Source organism: Xenopus tropicalis, chromosome 8, assembly GCF_000004195.4.
Source record: "Xenopus tropicalis strain Nigerian chromosome 8, UCB_Xtro_10.0, whole genome shotgun sequence".
In the NCBI taxonomy this organism is placed as follows: domain Eukaryota; kingdom Metazoa; phylum Chordata; class Amphibia; order Anura; family Pipidae; genus Xenopus; species Xenopus tropicalis.
Window position 1 is genome coordinate 104,676,712 of NC_030684.2, and position 18,966 is coordinate 104,695,677.

At 40.6% G+C, this 18,966-nt stretch overlaps 1 protein-coding gene across 1 annotated transcript; it reads right to left on the reverse strand.

Annotated features, from left to right (window-relative positions):
• Positions 1 to 219: 219 nt before the first annotated feature.
• On the reverse strand, positions 220 to 13,659 carry lgals3 (lectin, galactoside-binding, soluble, 3). The gene is made up of 6 exons (NM_203655.1): positions 13,637 to 13,659; positions 7,234 to 7,254; positions 6,559 to 6,900; positions 4,981 to 5,069; positions 3,265 to 3,430; positions 220 to 526 (listed from the first exon to the last, which is right to left on the reverse strand). The coding sequence occupies exons 2-6, from the start codon at positions 7,249 to 7,251 to the stop codon at positions 371 to 373; spliced, it is 771 nt and encodes a 256-aa protein (NP_988986.1). The 5' UTR covers positions 7,252 to 7,254; positions 13,637 to 13,659; the 3' UTR covers positions 220 to 370.
• Positions 13,660 to 18,966: the final 5,307 nt, after the last annotated feature.

Here is an 18,966-nt window from a genome sequence, read left to right on the forward strand (position 1 = left end):
TGGGCCCCTGAGGAGCATGTCTGTAGAGAACCTTGTGATCTCACTGTACTGCAGTCTGGCAGGATAGATTGTTCAGAAAAAGGAGGGTTATTGGGCATCTGCTTAGCTAGAAACTAGAACAGCTGAACATGTCAGATTGGTTGGTCTGTGTGGTGCTGTCTTATCTAGACAGACAAGTCCAGGTTTGTAACTTTCTAGCAATGACGTTATTACCAGATATTTGTATTACAATGCAATATTTTATTTTCCAGTAAGAACCACAAACAATTTAATTACTGTAACAAAAGTTCATTGGTTGAATTAACATCTTGGCATAGTGGCTGAGCCAGTTACAAAGGAGTTCTCTACAAATTTCATAAATCATAAATCCTCAGGCCATGGAAGGAGTAACCTCATTTAAAGTAACATCACCAGCAATACACACACTCCTGATTTCATGTAGCTCCTTCACCCTGTGGACGTACTGGAAAAGAGTTTCGTTGTTTATAGCCACTTTGTAATGGTCAGCTTCACACATGACTTGGAGCTGGTGGGGAGAGATATAAAATACGTTAGATATATATGCGCACAGATATTCCTAAAAGATTAGGAAACACTGTTTATTCTGCATTTAATCTATTAATCAGCTTTAGCTGTTGAAAAATAGTGTTTTGCGTGCTTGCCCTTAGGGTGAAGACACATGGAGCTACTCGTAGCAGCTGCTTGTCAGAGCTACTGAAGTAGACAATACTGATCATTTACTGATGATTGTCTCTAAGAGGCAATTCTCAGTACTGTCCATGGCAGGGTATGATTTGGAGTTAAGTAGGTTAGTGTGTTTTCACCCTTATGTGGCTGCCTGGTCGGCGCTGACCTACAGAAGGTATAGTGAAATCATGTGCCAACTGAAGCTTAGTATTAAGTATCCAGTTCATGGAAGGGAAACAATTTCAGTAAAAAAAAAAAAACAATCTGGTTGCCCACATAACCTAGGGGCAGAGAATAGATTCTTGTTGATGCTGATGTTTTATGTGATTCCCCATTAGGGCCAAGACACCCGGGGCGATTAGTCGCCTAGAGAATTATGCGCATTGGTGCAACAATCCACATGACCAAATTCATCGCGACTAATCACCCCGTGTGTCTTCGCCCTTAGAGTTGCATGGTCTGATGCAAGTCGCACTATAAGCAAGAGGCTCTATGTTAAATCAATAGTCATTTATCTCTACAGAATCCTGGAAGCTCCTGTATTGTTGGCTTATAGCAAACATTAATTGACTAGTCCACAGACTACAATAATAGTCACTAGTAAGTAGTTTTGTATTGTAGCAATACAAAACATGGGCACAACTTCTAACATCTAAATTCTACATGTGGGGTTGGAGGAGGTTTATTTATCAACTAAGTGACAAGTACCAACTGGTAGAAGTCATATCTACTGCTCATGATACATGTTTCTTTGAAGAAGCAAAAATGATTCTGACATGGGGTGTTTCTGGGCCTGCTATTTAAGGCAACCTGTATAACAGGATCCTGAGGTCCTCTTGAGAAACCAGTAAGGGGGACACTTTATATTGCAATGTTGAAGAATTCCTTCCTCCAGAAGGAATTCAGTAGTAGCAAAGCATTGTGTTCTATGTATTTATTGTCACACCCTCATGACTTACAGAATTTGGTCTCTCAGGGTGGTCAAGGTGAAGTCCGCACTCAGACCACTCTCCAATCTTGGGTGCTTAGTCAATTGTAATTATATAAGAAGAAAGTATACCAGCACTCTATTCCATGAATAGTGATTATCTTTTATTTCATTCCATTGCAAATTCCAATGTTTTGGTCCAACTGGGGGATCTTTATCAAGGATAAAGTGGGACCGAAGCATTGGAATTTGTATATATATTATATATACACATGCAAAAGAAGGCTCTGCTTGGAGTAAAACTGTGTCTGTGCTTCCAACACTTGCCACCAAGCCAGAAATATAAAAACTTGCACCTACTTCGAGGCCACTAGGAGCAACATCAAAGGGGGTGGTGAGCAACATGTTGCCCCCGGGCCACTGGTTGGGGATCACTTCTAGATTGTTTTTTTTTTTTTTTTTTTTGCATTCTCAATTGAATAAAAGTATTTTGGTAATCAAAGGATGGTTTTTAAACATCTGGCCACTAGATGTCATCATCTACCAGATTTATAGTGTAGGTGTACAGTACTCTGTATTCTATTCTGTGAAATTCTAGGGTCCATGTTCCTGCCAGATGTTAAAATGGCTGCTTTAGCCAATAGTGCACAGGCAATGTTGAGCCTTTTTTTCAATTTTGTAATCAGCTGGGAGACAACCGATACTGGTACATTATCAAGTGATGATTGTCTGTGGGCAAATTGTACTGGATGCTTTCAGGATATACCAATTTAAATGAATGCAGGGGCAAGGAGCACTTTGTCCCCTGCCCAACAAGCTAAAGAACCCCAGAGTGGTAAGTGCCTTAACATTAAAATTGCTATCCTGCCTCCCTGATCACCAAAAACAACTTGTTGGCATTTAAACCCTTGTAATTTTGTCACCAACAGAATAATCACAGGGTGCAAGATAGTGCATAGATATATTTTAAAAGTAAAAAAAAAAAAAAAAATGGGGAGGTGTTTTTGTCTAAGGTCTCGATTTGTCACAATTTAAGAAGAACATGAGAACAATGCACCTCCACAATAAATTCAGAATAGAGAATGCCATGCCAATCTCATCATATCATTGTCTGTCTGTCTGTACACATGTATTCGTATGTGAATGTCTGATTTACAGAGGGGCTTCAAAGAAAGGGATAATGATATGATTTTATCAGTGTGGGGTTTTCCCTCCATGCTGGAATTATAAGGGAGGGAACTGTTTGCTTCTGTAACCCTGGCAAGGCTGGGAAGCCAAATAAAACAGTGGCTTTCACGTTACTTTCATATGTGTACCCTTATAAGCCCTGTGATTGTGAATCCTTCATCTGGAGAGTCTACTTGCTGACTTTAATGCTGATTGTAGACCACATATCTAAAATCATATGATGATTAAGTTTGGTTAGCTAGGCACTAAGGTTCTGGCAAATTCCAAGAAATGCTAGCATTTAGCCAAATCCCAAACCAAATTCTGGATTCAGTGCATCCCTACATGTTATCCATTTTGCTATATACAGTATGTATGTATACAGATATACATAGATATAGATGCACACACACATACACAAATGCCAGTGAAACTGCCTCCTGCATAACACATGCACTTTTCTGAAAGAAAAAAATATTTACCTTAAAAGGCTGGCCTGCTACGAATGGAAACTTTTGAGCATGTCGCTCTTCATGTCCCCATTTGTTATGGATCATTGAATTGCGCACAATAACATGGGGTCTTTCATCAAAACGTGGGTTGATGTGCATGGCAATATCATGGCCTCTTCTGAAGTCAATGGCAAATCTATTGAGCAAAAGGAAAGGCTGAGCATTAGCCATCCCTGGGTACAGAATTTGCCCCAGTTGAAACAGGACAAGAACACAATGCTGAATGGTAGCAATCTCACAACATACATGGAATATATATATTGCAGTAAAAGCATTTATGATAAACTGCAGTTTCTATAATATAAGAAAGAGCAAACAGGGAAAGATAAACTGAAATGTGTAATCCAGTTCCTGACATTTTCAGTCTTCCAGTCCCAATGCCATTAAGAAGAGACAAAATGTAGTATACATGAGAATAAGAATACGTGTGGTTTTGATACAGCTAGCAGGCAGAAATATCCTGTTCTAGCATCCCACCCCCTCAGACCTGTAAGACATGTTAGCCATTTTTTCATGTAGCTCAACTTTGGGGAATACATAGTGGAGAATAGGTCAACTGTGGGCTTTAAAGGAGGCATGTATTCAGTTGTACAGAACTAAAGCGCAAGAAATTAATGTTTGGATTCAGTTTGGCTGAACACTGGGCATAAAAGGGGTAGTTTTGCAACTAGCTTTAATTTGTGTATTGTATTGTTTTTTTAATTATTTAGCAGCTCTCCAGTTTGGAATTTCAGCAGCTGCCTGGTTGCTAGGGCCTTGTTTACCTTAGTAACCAGGCAGCAGTTAGAATGAGAGACTGCAATATGAATAAGAGTGTGCCCGATTAGAAAGATAAGGAATAAAAAGTCAGAATGATTACAAAATTGTAAGCTCACAGATCAATAGTTTTTTTGGCTGCCAGGGTCAGTGACTCCCCATGTGAAAGTTAGAAAGATGTCAAAGAGGAAGGCAAATAATTCACTATAAAAAATAAATGATGAAGAGGAATAGCAATGTTGCTTGGAACAAGACATTCTATAACATACTAAAAGTTAACTTGAAAGTGAACCATCCCTTAAAGAGCATGGTCCTAGATTAACACCAAGGTAGGCCTCTGACCTGATATTTGGATTTATATTTGTCCCATTGTTTGTAATTGCTTGGCTTTTGCCTGTTACATGGGTTTGTCTTTCCCCGCTGTATAGTACTAGGCAGCAACAAATCCATCACTTTTGGGTTAAGCAGAATATTGAGTGCTCCAAAAAAGACACTGTTGAACACCAGGCCCAATCTGAACCCTAATCTGTATAGTCAGATGTTCATTTTAAAACATGGGATTGTAGGTGAACAAATAATTGTTGTATCCAGTTCAGAGTTTACAAGATTTTAATATTTAGATTCACTTGGACAGGGATTTGGACAAATTCATTGTTTTCAGTCATACAAAAACAGCTAGGACCGGGCCAAACTCTAGACTCGGTGCATCCCTACTGCGTATAGTATAATATGTTGGCACTATATAGGAGTATATTATAAAAAAAATAAAAACACACACATACAGCACAAAGGTGAGGGTTTTTTTTTTGTTTTTAAAGCATATTGACTTTTTGTTAATGATAATGAGGATGTTAAAATATTAAGGACATCAAATTTCTCGAATGCTGCCTACAGTCAATATAACTGCTACCATCTGGGTTTTAGATTTACCTCTTTGCATTTGGGTTAACTGTGCCATGAATTGTGATCACTAGACGGTGTACAACCCCAGATGGCAGAGGAAGTTCATACGGAACTTTCTGTAACACAAAAACATGAGTCAGTAAGTTACACATTTTACTGCTAAATATACTAGCAACACAGTGATGCCCTAACTCTTATTGCCAGCTGTGTAATGGTGTTACATTCACATGCATCACATAGTGCCCTGGCTTAAATCGGACCCCAGACTACTAGCATTGTGTAACATTAGCATTGCAACTATACAGGTATCTAAATACACCCCTAGCGCAGTAGTGACGTCACATTCACTCTGCAAGGGACGTGCCTTCCGCAGCACTACCAGGCCCCCTACCCCTCACACCCATAATCCCGCCAGCTCCATCACCAGATTTTCTAAGGAAATCCATGGTGATGGCTGGGGCATTTGTTTTTTAAAAATTATAAATCTAATATATAGGCACCAGAGGGCCACCCCAGGCACAAGCCCTCTGGGTGCCTATATAAAAATATGCCCCTGTAACTCATATATGTATTGACTGTAGTACTAGCAAAACCAACAGATTAACAAACGTTTGCTAGAATACTCCACATGGCATGAACCTGGAACGCAAGAGAAATTGTATGGCCATGCAGACATAGGAGCTGAATTATATATATACCCCAATATCATAGCTTATTGGATACTTGGATATATCATTTATAAGTTGGGGGTGCTTGTGCCATCACCCTTAAAGAGCAGATCTGCTCCCTTAGGGGGATGGCCCACAGAAAGATTAACAGTTAAATCTCGACTACTGCAGGCGACTAATCTCCCCAAAATGCCTTCCCACAAGCAATAAAGCGAATCACTGTTGGAAAGGCAAATGCGTGGTTTCATTTTCCAAAGTTGCGGGAAGTTTCCTCCTGCAGGAAATTTTACGCAACTTTCAGAAAACAAAGCGATGTGTATGCTTTACCACTTTATTGCCGACAGACAGGCATTTCAGGGAGATTATTCGCCCACGGTTGATTAACCATGAACCATCATCCTAATGCAACTCCATTTATCTGTACCAACAAGTGCAGCCTCCCCATAACCCCACCTACGGGGCCAAACAATCGAATTAGAACAACGGGTATAGGTGCAGTCGGTCTGGGGACCACATCAATAAGCCAATTCGGTCCCCAATCCAACTGAAAAGTCAATCCTGCCCAATCAAGATCTGCCCGATTTTAGGCCAGACCCGTCGTTTGTGCCAATACATGGGCCAATAAGTTGCTGGCCGATATCGGCAGCTAGAATTGGTTAGTGTATGGACAAAACGTTGATTTTATTAACATGAAACCCTGAGACACCAGGAGCTGTGAAAGATACTTTGGTTGCCCCCCTAGTAAGTGGGAGTGAGTCATTGTGCAAAGATAAGCCAGTATGGGGTAATGTGGTGGAAAGATGTAAAGAGTCTTTTATCCCTTTTTGCTGAAACATAGGCCTATACTTGGCAGCATGCAGTCATTTTATAACAGAATACAGCTTTATATAAAGTATGCATCACACATTCAGTGATATTGGCCTTCAGAAATACTTACTAGCTGAACTAGAGCAGATGGAGCAGGATATTCAGGCTGCCCTGGAGCTCCAGGTTTTTGTGGATCTTGTGCAGGGAATCCTGGGTTTCCCTGGCCTGGTGCAGGGAAACCTGGGTATCCCTGGCCTGGTGGAGGGAAACCTGGATACTGTTGGCCAGGAAATGGTCCTGGATATTGTTGGCTAGGTGCAGCACCAGGATAACCTGGATAAGGACCTGGAAAAGGATACTGGCCTGGTGGAGGGTTGCCCCATTGCCAGGGCTGTTGGGGTGGCTGGCCTTGCTCCTGACCCTGGGAATGCTGGGCGTTTGCTGCACTTTGTGAAGGCAAAGCTTCCTCCAACTAGATGTGGAAAAGAGTAAAAAAAAAAAATAATATTAGTAGATGCAGGGTGTCATGTTAAAATGGGAATCTTATTTTTTGTGAAAGGATTATCAGATTGCTGGGATTGATAAGAGTATTTATGTGAAGTACAAAAAAAGCTCTAAGACAAATGCCCCATGGAGAAATTAGTCACCCGCAATGCTCATAGTACTCATGTCCTATGTGTATAACAGAGGAGACTGTAGTCAGAGGACTATTGGGTTTAGTCCACTATTAAATGTTAGGGGCCTGTGCTTATTGACAACCACCATGACAGTGGCCTTGAAAGAGATGCCTCTAAAAAATACTTACCGAAAAGTCATCTGCCATGGTCTGGAAAAAAAAAGAAAAAAGAGATATAAAGTATTGTTCTAAACACTATATTAGCTTCCTGCCATGCTCAATAAATACAGTACAGTAAAGTACTGGTAACTTTAAGAGCCGAATTTCTGGTTTTTAAACGATCTCACCTCCCCCGGACCCGCTCCTGCGCTCAGAAGGTAAGCGCTGGGGAGCGGGGGGGGGGGTGGGCGTCATCCAGGAGCCGCCTCAGGCGGCGATATGTCCAGAATCGCCCCTGCATGTCTCAAGGAAGAAGAAACTTTAACAAAAAAAACCCACATTGTCATGTGTGATGATCTCCACATTCCCACACTGTATCACCCTGCCATTCTACAGGTTGGCACCAAATGGAGTTTTATTCTGTCCAAGATCTCCTCTTCATTGGATAGAAGTGCCGTTATCCAGCATGTTGCCCCCAAAGAGATTGGTAGGAATCAAAGTTCTTTATAGCAATGAAGGAATTCAAAGCTGCAAGATGTATGCCCAAAGGGCTCAGTAGATAAAGTTGGCTTGTGTATAATTACTAGGCATTTCCCTACATAGTAAATCTATCCAGCTCAAATCAATATATATTAAATTAATATATACCAGAAAACTGTGGGCACGCCATTTAAATGCCCATGTTATTATAACTGTGTAGGGATTTGTTGATTAAACTGCCCCAAAAGGCGAATGAAAAACAAGCAACAAACAAGACTAAAGATTGCAGAAATGGGCTACGAAACACTGTACATCTCTGTATATCGATGGGATACATTACAAATAAAACTCTCATGCAGACAGAACGTTATTCATGTAAATGTGCAATTCATCCAGGCACCAACTCTCTAACTGGCCAATCAGTTCTACACAAGGAACCCAGTGTGTACGAGGCCTGATGAAATGGTTTGTGAATGTTTGCAGTCGTATTTATGACTATAAATAAGCAATGTGAACTAGCTCTTTTCTCTGGAGAAACTGAAGCAGTGTCTGAGTGGACCAGTGATTAAATGGCAAGGGTAACTATCCCTGTGATAAAATGTATTTCAGTTAGTTTGCCTACTGATCCAACCCACGGCTAGCAGGCTGGCTAATAATTCTCCTAGACACTGGTCACTCTAAGCACCAGTAGAACCACTGCACTGTTATTACAGCCATCAACCACCCAATTCCAAAGCTATGTAGGAAAACTCATTTTACACTAGTTACACTGCATCTCTGGAGCTTGTGTGCTGACCCAAAAGACGGTGGCACATCATGGCTATAAAACTAGCTTTCAGCTGACCACAAATCCTGAACTGGTATGACCCAAAAACCCCATCTGCACTGGCCTAGATTAGAGTCTTGCATTCTTCCTGTTTGAATCCAGACTGCTGGGGCAAGAAAAGACAAGTCTAACCTCTGCTAAAACATTCCCAGCAACTAGTTATTGCCTTCTACAACTGGGAGTTGTATACACCTAACCATGTATCAGCATTTCACACACCCACAGATTTCAGGAAGAACCCATGGCAGACCACATCTCTCTCATAAATTCAGTTTACTGGCTTTCAAGAGCTTGTGTTGTTCTCTGTTGCTGCATTTGCAATTCAGTCAGGGCTGACAGACCTAATAACCAGAGCTTTACATGGACAGCTGTATATGTATTTGGTGGACCATCTTTTTGGTTTAGTGCATGGATTTCCAACCTATTTTACTCGTGAGCCACACGTACATGTAAAAAGTGTTGGTGAGCAACACAAGCATGAAAAATGTTCTTTGGGGATACCAAATAAGAGCTGTGATTGGCTATTTGGTAGCCCCATGTGACTGCTGGCCTGCAGGAGGCTCTGCTTGGAGTAAAACTGTCTCCGTATATCCAAAACCTGCCTTCAAGCCAGAAATTTAAAAATGGGCCACTGGGAACATGTTAAACATGTTGCTCATGAGCCACTGGTTGGTGATCACTGGTTTAGTGCACAGAATAATTAATTAGCCACAAACCAATGTGGTGTGACAGAAACCCATATTTGGTCACCCCATGGGTAGGGCCATCAAAATGATCAGCTATAAATCCACTACAGTTTACTCTTATGGAAGTAAAGACATATCTAGCAATACAATTTTGCTACACAATACATGTCTAGACCTGCCATGCATTTCATTAGTAGCCAACTATACATCTGCAATATACAGGGTATCTCACCTTGGACTCAATGACCCTTCCTAATAAAGTCTGGATGTTGTACTTTCAACGTATTTATTTAAAAAAATAAATCTTTGTGTTACCGTTTGTTTTTTATTTTAAGAAAAGACAAACTGGTTCATGGTGGTTTGCAAAGGTTAAGAGTTTCTCAACTGCTGTGACTCACAGTAGAAGTCACAGGATCATTAGTCAGTTAGTTCTAATGGAAGGAAGGGCCATTACAGTTGGCAACAAAGACAGCTAGAAATGTATTTTCCCTGGCTATACAATAATGTCCTGGAGCATTCAACATATTAAAAAATGGCAAAATAAAGGCAAAAATGGCTACAATACCTTCTGCCAGAACAGCTGAGACAGAAATCTATTTAAATAAGATATAGGGCATATGAATAAACCCCTAAATATAAACATCAGCACTATCAGATGCTAATACTCAAATTTGTGATTCCAAAATTAACATTTATTAGTGGACTGATTTAATACTGCATTTGTAGTTAGTAACGTAGGAGATGGATACAGTGAAAATGCAGTAGGCTTATCTAACTAATGACCATTACTACAAGGTTAGACAGTTATTCAGTCTTATTCTCCTGTATATAGTACTAAAGCTAGGCCATACATGCTCAGATCTGGTTGGGCATCATCTGGAAGGTGTGGTTTCAGTGTTTAATCCTGCTGGTGGGTGCATCAGCAGATGAAAAAAAGAGCTGGTCTTGACTTCCTGCAGATCTAAGCATTCTAGCCACACTTCTGTTCATAAAAGAAGAAGATACCATCTACATTCATGTGTTTACTTTCCCCTCGCTGCATGTGCCCTGGGCAAGTACACCTTTGCTCCAGATCTGAATCCTTGGGTGGAGATCCGTCCTGACAAAGCTTCACTACGTCCCACAAAACTGGCCAGGCTGGAATCTTGCCTTAGCCCCAGGTTCCTGTCCTCCTGCTATAATAGTCAGTCTGCTGCAATACTAATACAAACATCTCAGTTGGGGGAGTTGGGGGTAGTACAACTGGGGTCATGTTGGAGGTCAATTTTCTAAGTTACGTCAGTGTAAGTAATTGATTATGACCACTCAAAGATGAACAGTTTGTACTGCAGTACATACAGTGACATAATGATGGTGCTGCTCCTACAGTCTGTCTGAGGTGTAAACAGGTGAACAACATGGGAGTCTGAGGTCTTACAGATGTGACTAATACAGGGGTTTACAGCCTGAATCTGAGGTGTTAATGCAGGGGCCAGTTAATCTCAATACTGACACCATTTAAGGGTGAAGACACACAGAGCTACTAGTAGCAACTATTTGTCGTGGCTACAGAAACAGACAATGCTGATCATTTATAATTGTCAATTTATAAATTGTCTTTACGTATGTTTTAGCAGAGGCAATTCTCAGTATGGTCTATGGCAGGGTATTTTCTGGCGTTTACAAGTAGCTGCTACTAAGTAGCTCCATGTGTCTTCACCCTTAAGCTTGCACAAAGGCCAGCAGTCACAGCAGCTACAGGCCAGATGCGGCCCAGAGGCTGCCAGATGGAGAGCACTCTGCTAAAACATTTTAGTATTAAAATGTGCTAAACCAGTCAGCTTGCTTCAGTTTTAGGCTTAAAAACTTCATGACATGGCATAGGGCATTTTATATTATGAGCAAAATCACAAAGCCGTTGTCTACCAGCTTGTGTGGTCACATGGCTTGGCACTGCATCAGACTCAAATCCACTGGCATTGTCACTGCTTTCAGAACACCCAGAAAACACTGCAGGTGTGTACCTGAGTGATAATCTCTCCAGCAGCACCGTATGTGGGTGCCGCCCAACGACTGAATGCAAAGCAGTCCGACAACTCCCAGCCTTTTGGCACTGCAACAAAACACTGCATGCAGTTAGAACACCTGAAGAAATAGCTTTGTACTCTCTCTGTACAAATATTCAACTTCATTGGCCTTGAACTGTCATTTTATTTTAGCTAAAGTCCTGTAAAATGTAGTATTCATTTAACATAAACGTATAAACATATTTTTAAAAAAGCGCTTTCTTGTGATTCATAATTATTTCATTCTTGAATGGGGTAAGGCTTAGCAAAGTTGTGCAATTGTGCATTGAAGGTGTGATAAGGCAAAGGGAACATGCAGGAAACAGTCAGATCTTTTTTTGCATGTGGGCAGTAGTCATGGCTGAACAATGTGGATATGATAGAGGCCTAAAGCTGGCCAGAAATGGAGCAACCTTTCAGTTATTCCATTAACTGATTCACAAGCTTGGATTTTGTGCCACTCAACAAATGATCTGTTCAATTCATCAGGACTGATTGCTCAAACGAGATCTAATAGGATGGAAGCTGTAGCTGCTACTATACTCCCTCCAGCATGTCACCCTGCCCACCAAGAATCATCATTACCAGAAGAAAGTTAGAGTTTGAACAGAATGACTGGCTATACATGTTTTTTTCAGGGCAGCCATTTGATGGCAAAGTGCCTGACCAAAAAGGGCATGTATGTCAAGTCTAAAGGCAGCCATACACTGATCAATCCTGTGCGTTGTCCACATGATCCCATAGGACAAAAGGATGGACAGTGTTTGAGGGGCCATACACTGCATGGCCAATTATAATTTGTACTGGTTTATTAGATTTTAATCGAAAGGTGTTTGACCAGCCTAAGTCTGTCCTGCTGCAGGTGCCTACATAAGTGCTTACCAATAAGCAAGTCTGTGCCCGCTAAGAATCAATGCAATCAATGTACAATAGGTACATACCTATCTAGGATCAAGATGTGTAAATTGGTGAGCAAAATGACCATGTTTAGGTTTTAGGTATGCATCAAACCTACTAAATGGACAATCTTCTATTCAAATATTAATTGCCCTTTGTTACTATGAGAGTTTGTTTAACTAGTTAATTCTATCCTTTCATTCCAATGAGTGTTTAATTCTTTTAATGAAAAATCCCATGAATCAGGCAAACTTTCTATAAAGTGTTTTTAGAAGTATGAAAACCGGATTCAAACCATTACAATAGCCATCCTTTAAAAAGGTTTAGCAGACACATCAACCAGCCTCATGTCATGGTGGTGACAATGCTACAGTAATGGTCTAGTAACCTACATCAACCAGATATTCTTTATCTGACAGGTGAATAATAATGCTACCTGCTGATTAGTTGCTACAAGCTTTATGGATCTGGAGCAAACTTTGCCTCAGTGAGTACATCTAGGGCAGCGCTTCTCAACCTGTGGGTCGCACCCCTTTGGGGGTCAAATGACCCTTTCACAGGAGTCGCCTAAGACCATTGGAAAACACATATTTCCGATGGTCTTAGGAATAATTTTATGGTTGGGGGTCACCACAACATGAGGAACTGTATTAAAGGGTCGCGGCATTAGGAAGGTTGAGAACCACTGTTCTAGGGGGTTTTGTAATAAAAGGCAACAAGTTTGCCCAGGAGCAATAACCGATAGCAACCAATCAGCAGGGAGGATTTGCCTTTTTTTAGCCAAGTTAAATCTCATTACTGACAGGGCTGCAGATATCCAGCTTTCTGTTTTGCATTTCAGTTTGGTTTAGGACAACAGGTTTTCCTAAAATGGAAATGGTCCCTGTAATGGAGTTAGCCTCTCTGATGCTAGATTTAACACCCTACCCTATGAAACGCATTTCCCTACAGGTTTCTGAGATATAGGGAAAATATTCCCACACCTTGTGTCTCAACCCTTTCTCCTTGTAGATTGTAAGCTCTTTTGGGCAGGGCTCTCTTCACCTCTTGTATCGGTTACAGATTGCTTTATATGTTACTCTGTATGTCCAATGTATGAAACCCACTTATTGTACAGTGCTGCGGAATATGTTGGCGCTTTATAAATAAATGTTAATGTAATATATCACTAAATATATAAAAGTGCAAAAAATCAATGAAAAATTCTATGTTCCCCTTTAAAATCAAACTTGTGCTGCATTTACTTACTACGGGTTAATTAGCATTTAGGCACTTTCCCCATGGCTGCAGTCTACAGCCAAATTAACTCTTAATTAGCCTTTAGGGATGGGTACTTTCCCTATTATTAAACCAGTCGGCAGACATTAATTCGTGCACGTTAGTGAAAGGGAAAATAAATATATTACATAACCTCAGAACCAGCCTACTGTGAATACAAACAGTTACGTTCTATAAATGAAAGTTGCTGAGAAATGGAAAGGCAAAGGTGGGCTACTTACTGCGGGTGAGCGGGGGGAGATTCAGCAGCAAGAATGCAGCAAACAGTAACGCAGCTGCTATAAAGAACACCCTGGGCGTATGGAAGCAACCGGACACGCCCACGCCTACCACGCCCATACCTGCCCCGCCCACCGCCGGGGAAGAAACCTGTTCCCCAACCTGAGCCCCTGCCTGTCATACGTGTCATAATTATTAGCTAAAATGCTGCTCGATAGAACAATGTATAGATGTTTGTGAAGTTAGCAAAGAACAATATTACATGCACTTTGGATTGGAAAAGGCTAATTATATGGTTATATAAAGGCTAAATTATATGGGTTCTTCTGACAGGAATATTATACAAACAAACGTATTGCAGACTAAACAGGAAGCAGTTTTTGGACAAATTATGAATGGTTGTCTATTGTCTTTAGATCACCTAATGCATAGCCAAGTCTCCATAGGCAAGGCCTGAAAGCTTCCTTTTATATCCATCAGCAAGAAAAACACCCCAAATAAGCCTTTTTAAAATCTAACATACACCACTGTGCGCTTTGCTACTTCCCACAGCAAGTGTTTCTTATGATATAGCTTACCTTTTGGGGTCCACCCTGGGCAACTTTAATTTCGCCATACACAAGTTATTCCTAATATGTGCAATTAAAATGAGGTGCATAATTAATTCTAATTCATTCTAAACTGCTTATCACCAGGTCACACAAAGCTGACTCCCAGTTTGAATCTGGCTTCCATAAGAATCTGTCACTGGTCCAGGCCATAATATGTGCCAGGCTGATACACCTCACCAACCACTGTTCCTAAGTTATGTTATTCTGCTTTTCTCTAGTTGCTTCTGCTGCCTCTAAAGATGAGGTCAGGAGTGATACTATGCCTCTGGCCGCCCTGCAGCGTCCTTTCCTCTGCCACCCCCCTAAGATTCTCACCTTGCCTCAGGGTAGCAACCCCATGGCTGCAGTCATGAGTTGGATTCTGGCCTGGGCAATGTCTTCAACGAGTTTTTGCAAGTGCACCCCTAGACTGGCTGTTCCAGCTGCCTGTTGTTTTGTACAGTGCAAATAAAGATTAAAAACTTTGCAAATAAAAATAATAGGACCCCTTAGCAAGTGCACCCTGGACCTCTAGGCTGAATCTGTGTGCGCTGATAGATTGCTTAAAATGTGGAATGGGGAGGCCAATTCTGAATGTATCCTTGTGTGTATTCCCTTGTGTGTTTTCTGGTATGTGTATGAATAGTAGTAGAGGGGTCCTATGAAAAGTGTGGCCTAGGGGGCCTCATATTTTATTAATCTGCCGCTGCACAATTTACAGTATCTCCAAAAGGAAATATGAATCTTACACTGTTGGGAACATTGTCTCAGTGGCTAAGGCACATATAATTGCCTATATTTTGCTTTCTGTCTGGTTTTTAGAAACAAGACTGTCTTTCTAGAAATGGAAAGCCCGTGGCCAAACTGGATTGTGCAGTTAAAAACTGGACAGGTGGCAACTCTAATCCAGTTCACACTAATGTTTTGGGGTAGTTTCTGTTGCTGCAACTAAAGGTAATTAATTTTGCATTGGACTTTGCATGGTTGCTCTGTGTTTGATGTATCTTTGCTACTAGAAGCAGTGAAATTGCTATATATTTGCAGCTGCAGTAACTGAAGGGGTCAATACAAGGTCCTCTTCTAGGCACTCTGGCAGTCTAGGTGTATGCATACACAATAGTCTTTAACTGGTGGTTCCTACGTGGTGCCATTTTATTTGCACTTCTAGAGGTAAATCTGTTTTCAGGCAAATTGCTGCTCCACCTATAACCTCAACAAAGACATCAAAAAGATATTTATTTGTTATTCGGATCAGCTTGGTCCAACTAAACTGGATGAAAGTGTGCAGTTACTAGATAACATGAAATAAATACAGCTCACTTCATAAAATGAATGAATAAGCTAACATTAAGGATCATTTTAAGTGCTGTTCCATAATGGGCTTGTACTTTCCAGTGCAAACATGTGGAGTCCCACTTGCAAAAGAGTTAAACAGAGACATAAATTCCCCTCAGTTTCACTCCGACAGAACATTCCACATTCCAAAAATGCAGTTATGTAACTCTGGCTTGTTACTAAGGGAGCTCAGGTTGCATAGCAATGTTCTGGTTTGTGAGAGCTGTAGTGCTTTCTCCAGTAATATGGGTGTGGCATGTACCCCCCTCCCGCCTTCCCCTTCATTACTGGGAATGGCAGAAATGAGTCACAGCCTAATAAACTGAAATATAAAACAGATATTCACATTTTGTTTATTCTTTGCCCAGGGCATGGTGACGTCCACCAATTAATAGTATACTTCTTCACTTCCCATTTTATATACAAAAACTCGTTGTCGTTTTACTTGGGTTTAAATCCACCATGTCTTATGGATAATGTAGGCTTAAGGTGGCCATACACGGGCCGACTATAGCTGCCGATATCGGTCCCTTGGACCGATTCGGCAGCTAATCGGCCCGTGTATGGGGAGAGCAGAGCGGCCTGGCCGACCGATATCTGGCCTGAAATTGGCCAGATCTCGATCGGCCAGGTTAGAAAATCTGGTCGGATCGGGGACCGCATCGGCTCGTTGATGCGGTCCCCGATCCGACTGCCCCATTGCCGCCCACATAATCCGATCGTCTGGCCCCAGGGCCAAACGATCGGATTATTATTTTTTTTACCTAAATGGTCCCCGATATCGCCCACCCGTAGGTGGGGATATCGGGGGAAGATCCGCTCGCTTGGCGACATCGCCAAGCGAGCGGATCTGCTCGTGTATGGCCACCTTTACCGGAAAGCAAGTTTTCCAGGTAGCTTACATTCCAATCACAATCACCCTTAATCACCCTTAAATTATACACGATTAAATTATGCATGATATTGCCTGCTGGTTTAGGTCTACAGTTAAAAACCAACTTTGTGACAACACCTTTGGTTTGTCAGTAAATGGGAAAAAAAACAAAATTGCTCAGCCATATTTGTATATCTTACATCTTGAACTGAGAGCACCTCCAAAAGCATACATGGCTGTTTAATGAAGCAACATTATCATACCAGGCAAATAAGCAATACAGGTATTGGATCTATTATCCAGAATGCTTAGGACCTAGGGTTTTCTGGATGAGGGATTTTTCTATAATTTGGATCACTATACATCAAGGGGCAGATTTACTAATCCACGAATCTGAAAGGGAAAAAATCGCATTGGAAACGAAAATTTTGCGACTTTTTCGTCGCCGTTGCGATTTTTCGTATTTGTCGCAACTTTTTCGTCGCCGTCACGACTTTATTGTATTTTGCGCTACTATTTCTTCATCGCCCATTGTAAATGGCGGAAAAACCAATCCGATTTTTTCGCGACGGCGACGGAAAAGTTGCAGAAAGTATACGAAAAAGTCTCGATGGCGACGAAAAAGTCACGGAACATATGAAGAAGTCACGGCGGCGGCGAAAAAGTCCCAAAAATACCGATCATTACGTAAAGACGCATTCGGACGCCTTCAGACCGTTCGTGGATTAGTAAATCTACCCCCTAAGTCTGCTATAAATCATTTAAACAGTAAATAAGCCCAATAGGATTGTTTTGCCACCTATATGGATCCATGCAACTTAATTGGGATCAAGTACAAGCTACTGTTTTATTTTATATGGGAAAAAGGACATAACTTTTAAATATTAGAAATATTTGCTTATAATGGAGTCTATAGGAGATGTCTGTCCTGTAACTCAGATAATGTAACTTTCTGGTTAATGGGTTTGCAGATAATGGATCCTATACCTTTACTAATAATAGTGTATACCCATCTGCTGGTTGGTTGCTAGGATAATTATGCCACCATATAGGAGATGATAAAAAAGCGATACACTTTATGGGAAATGGCCAACCCATAATTCATAGTTTTCTGGATAATTGTTTTCCTAATAAGTGATACCATGCCTGTATTTCAAAAATCACAAAAAATATAAAACAACGCATAATTGCAAATTTCCTTCAAATAATGGTGTCTATATTACAAGTTCATTTGAAGGTAAAGTACTTGAGTCAGGTTCCACAAGATCAATTTTATCTTTACCTGAATTTGCTTTATAATTCTCAAACTTAAAAAAAAAAATCTTTAAAACATACCCTATGGGCTATAAATATTATCTTTGTTATCTCACTGTCCCAATTTGGTGCATCAGGTTCTGGGACATATAGGGGCCCATTTACTAAACATTGATTAATTATTTATGAGATAAAATCGTATTTTTTCTAACTTATTGACCATTTTGTAATATCCACTATAATTTCGTTAAAATTCCACAACTTTTTCATCGTTAACTTTATCGTTAAATTACCATGAAAAAAATCATATTTTTCGCTATTGGAATTCATTAACGTTGTGGTTTAACTTTCATCGGGACTATCTTTTCGCCAGGTTTGATCTGTTGAGAACCATTGAGTCCTATGGAAGGCTGCCAGACATGGAAGGCTTCAAAGATTCAAAGGTTTTCATGGCTTAACAAATTTTTCGGCACAGAAATATCATGACTATCGGAACGCAATTGCGATATTTTCGTACAAACCGATAAAAGCATTTTCGAGACATTTTAGAACATCAGAAATTATCGTGGTTACTCCAAGTTTTAGATGGCTGTACATGTACCAGTTTGGGCCTTTTGTATATTAGTGGGCATTCTGGGAGTCACTTGTTATAGACCACCCTATGATCCCATTGGACCACAGCTGGACTCTCATTTATACTATCATTATACTAAATATTCCAAGGGAGAAAAACTTCCTGCACACTCTTTAGATAAGTAAAATACCAAAAGCAAAATAGCCTAAAACCTCTATGATGATTTCTAGACATGTTTCTGGTCCAGGAAAACATAAATCATATAATTATTGGTGCTGTATATATGAAAGATAAGGGAAGAGATGAAAAAAATTATAAGGGCTTATTTCCCATCGGAATTGTGCCTCTCTCTTTTTTTCTATAGAGCATTTTCTATGCCTGCCAGCAGCTCGGAGGGGTGGCACATAGGATCGCCCGCATAGTCATTCAGGATGTGTAAGGCAGGGCCCTACAGTTAATTAACAAATTAACCCTCTAGTCTTCTGGTTTGTATTACTACACAACGTTCTTGTCTCTTCTTCTACAGTGCACATTTATCATATGATACAGATAAGTAGAAATACCCAAACTGGGTGTACATTTATATAATGAATATCATAGAGCATTTCAGGGGTCTTCTTCCTTAAAACCAAACCATCTCTGCAAAATCCACACTATAAATAAACTGTTGGATGAAGACAATGCAAAATTAATATAAATAATGGT

Excerpts from the sequence above, each read along its gene's own strand:
- lgals3 (NM_203655.1), bottom strand. Across the intron at positions 3,431-4,980 it reads GTTAACCCAAATGCAAAGAG|ATTTGCCATTGACTTCAGAA; the intron begins GTAAATCTAAAA and ends TTTGCTCAATAG. Across the intron at positions 527-3,264 it reads TAGCAGGCCAGCCTTTTAAG|CTCCAAGTCATGTGTGAAGC; the intron begins GTAAATATTTTT and ends TCTCCCCACCAG.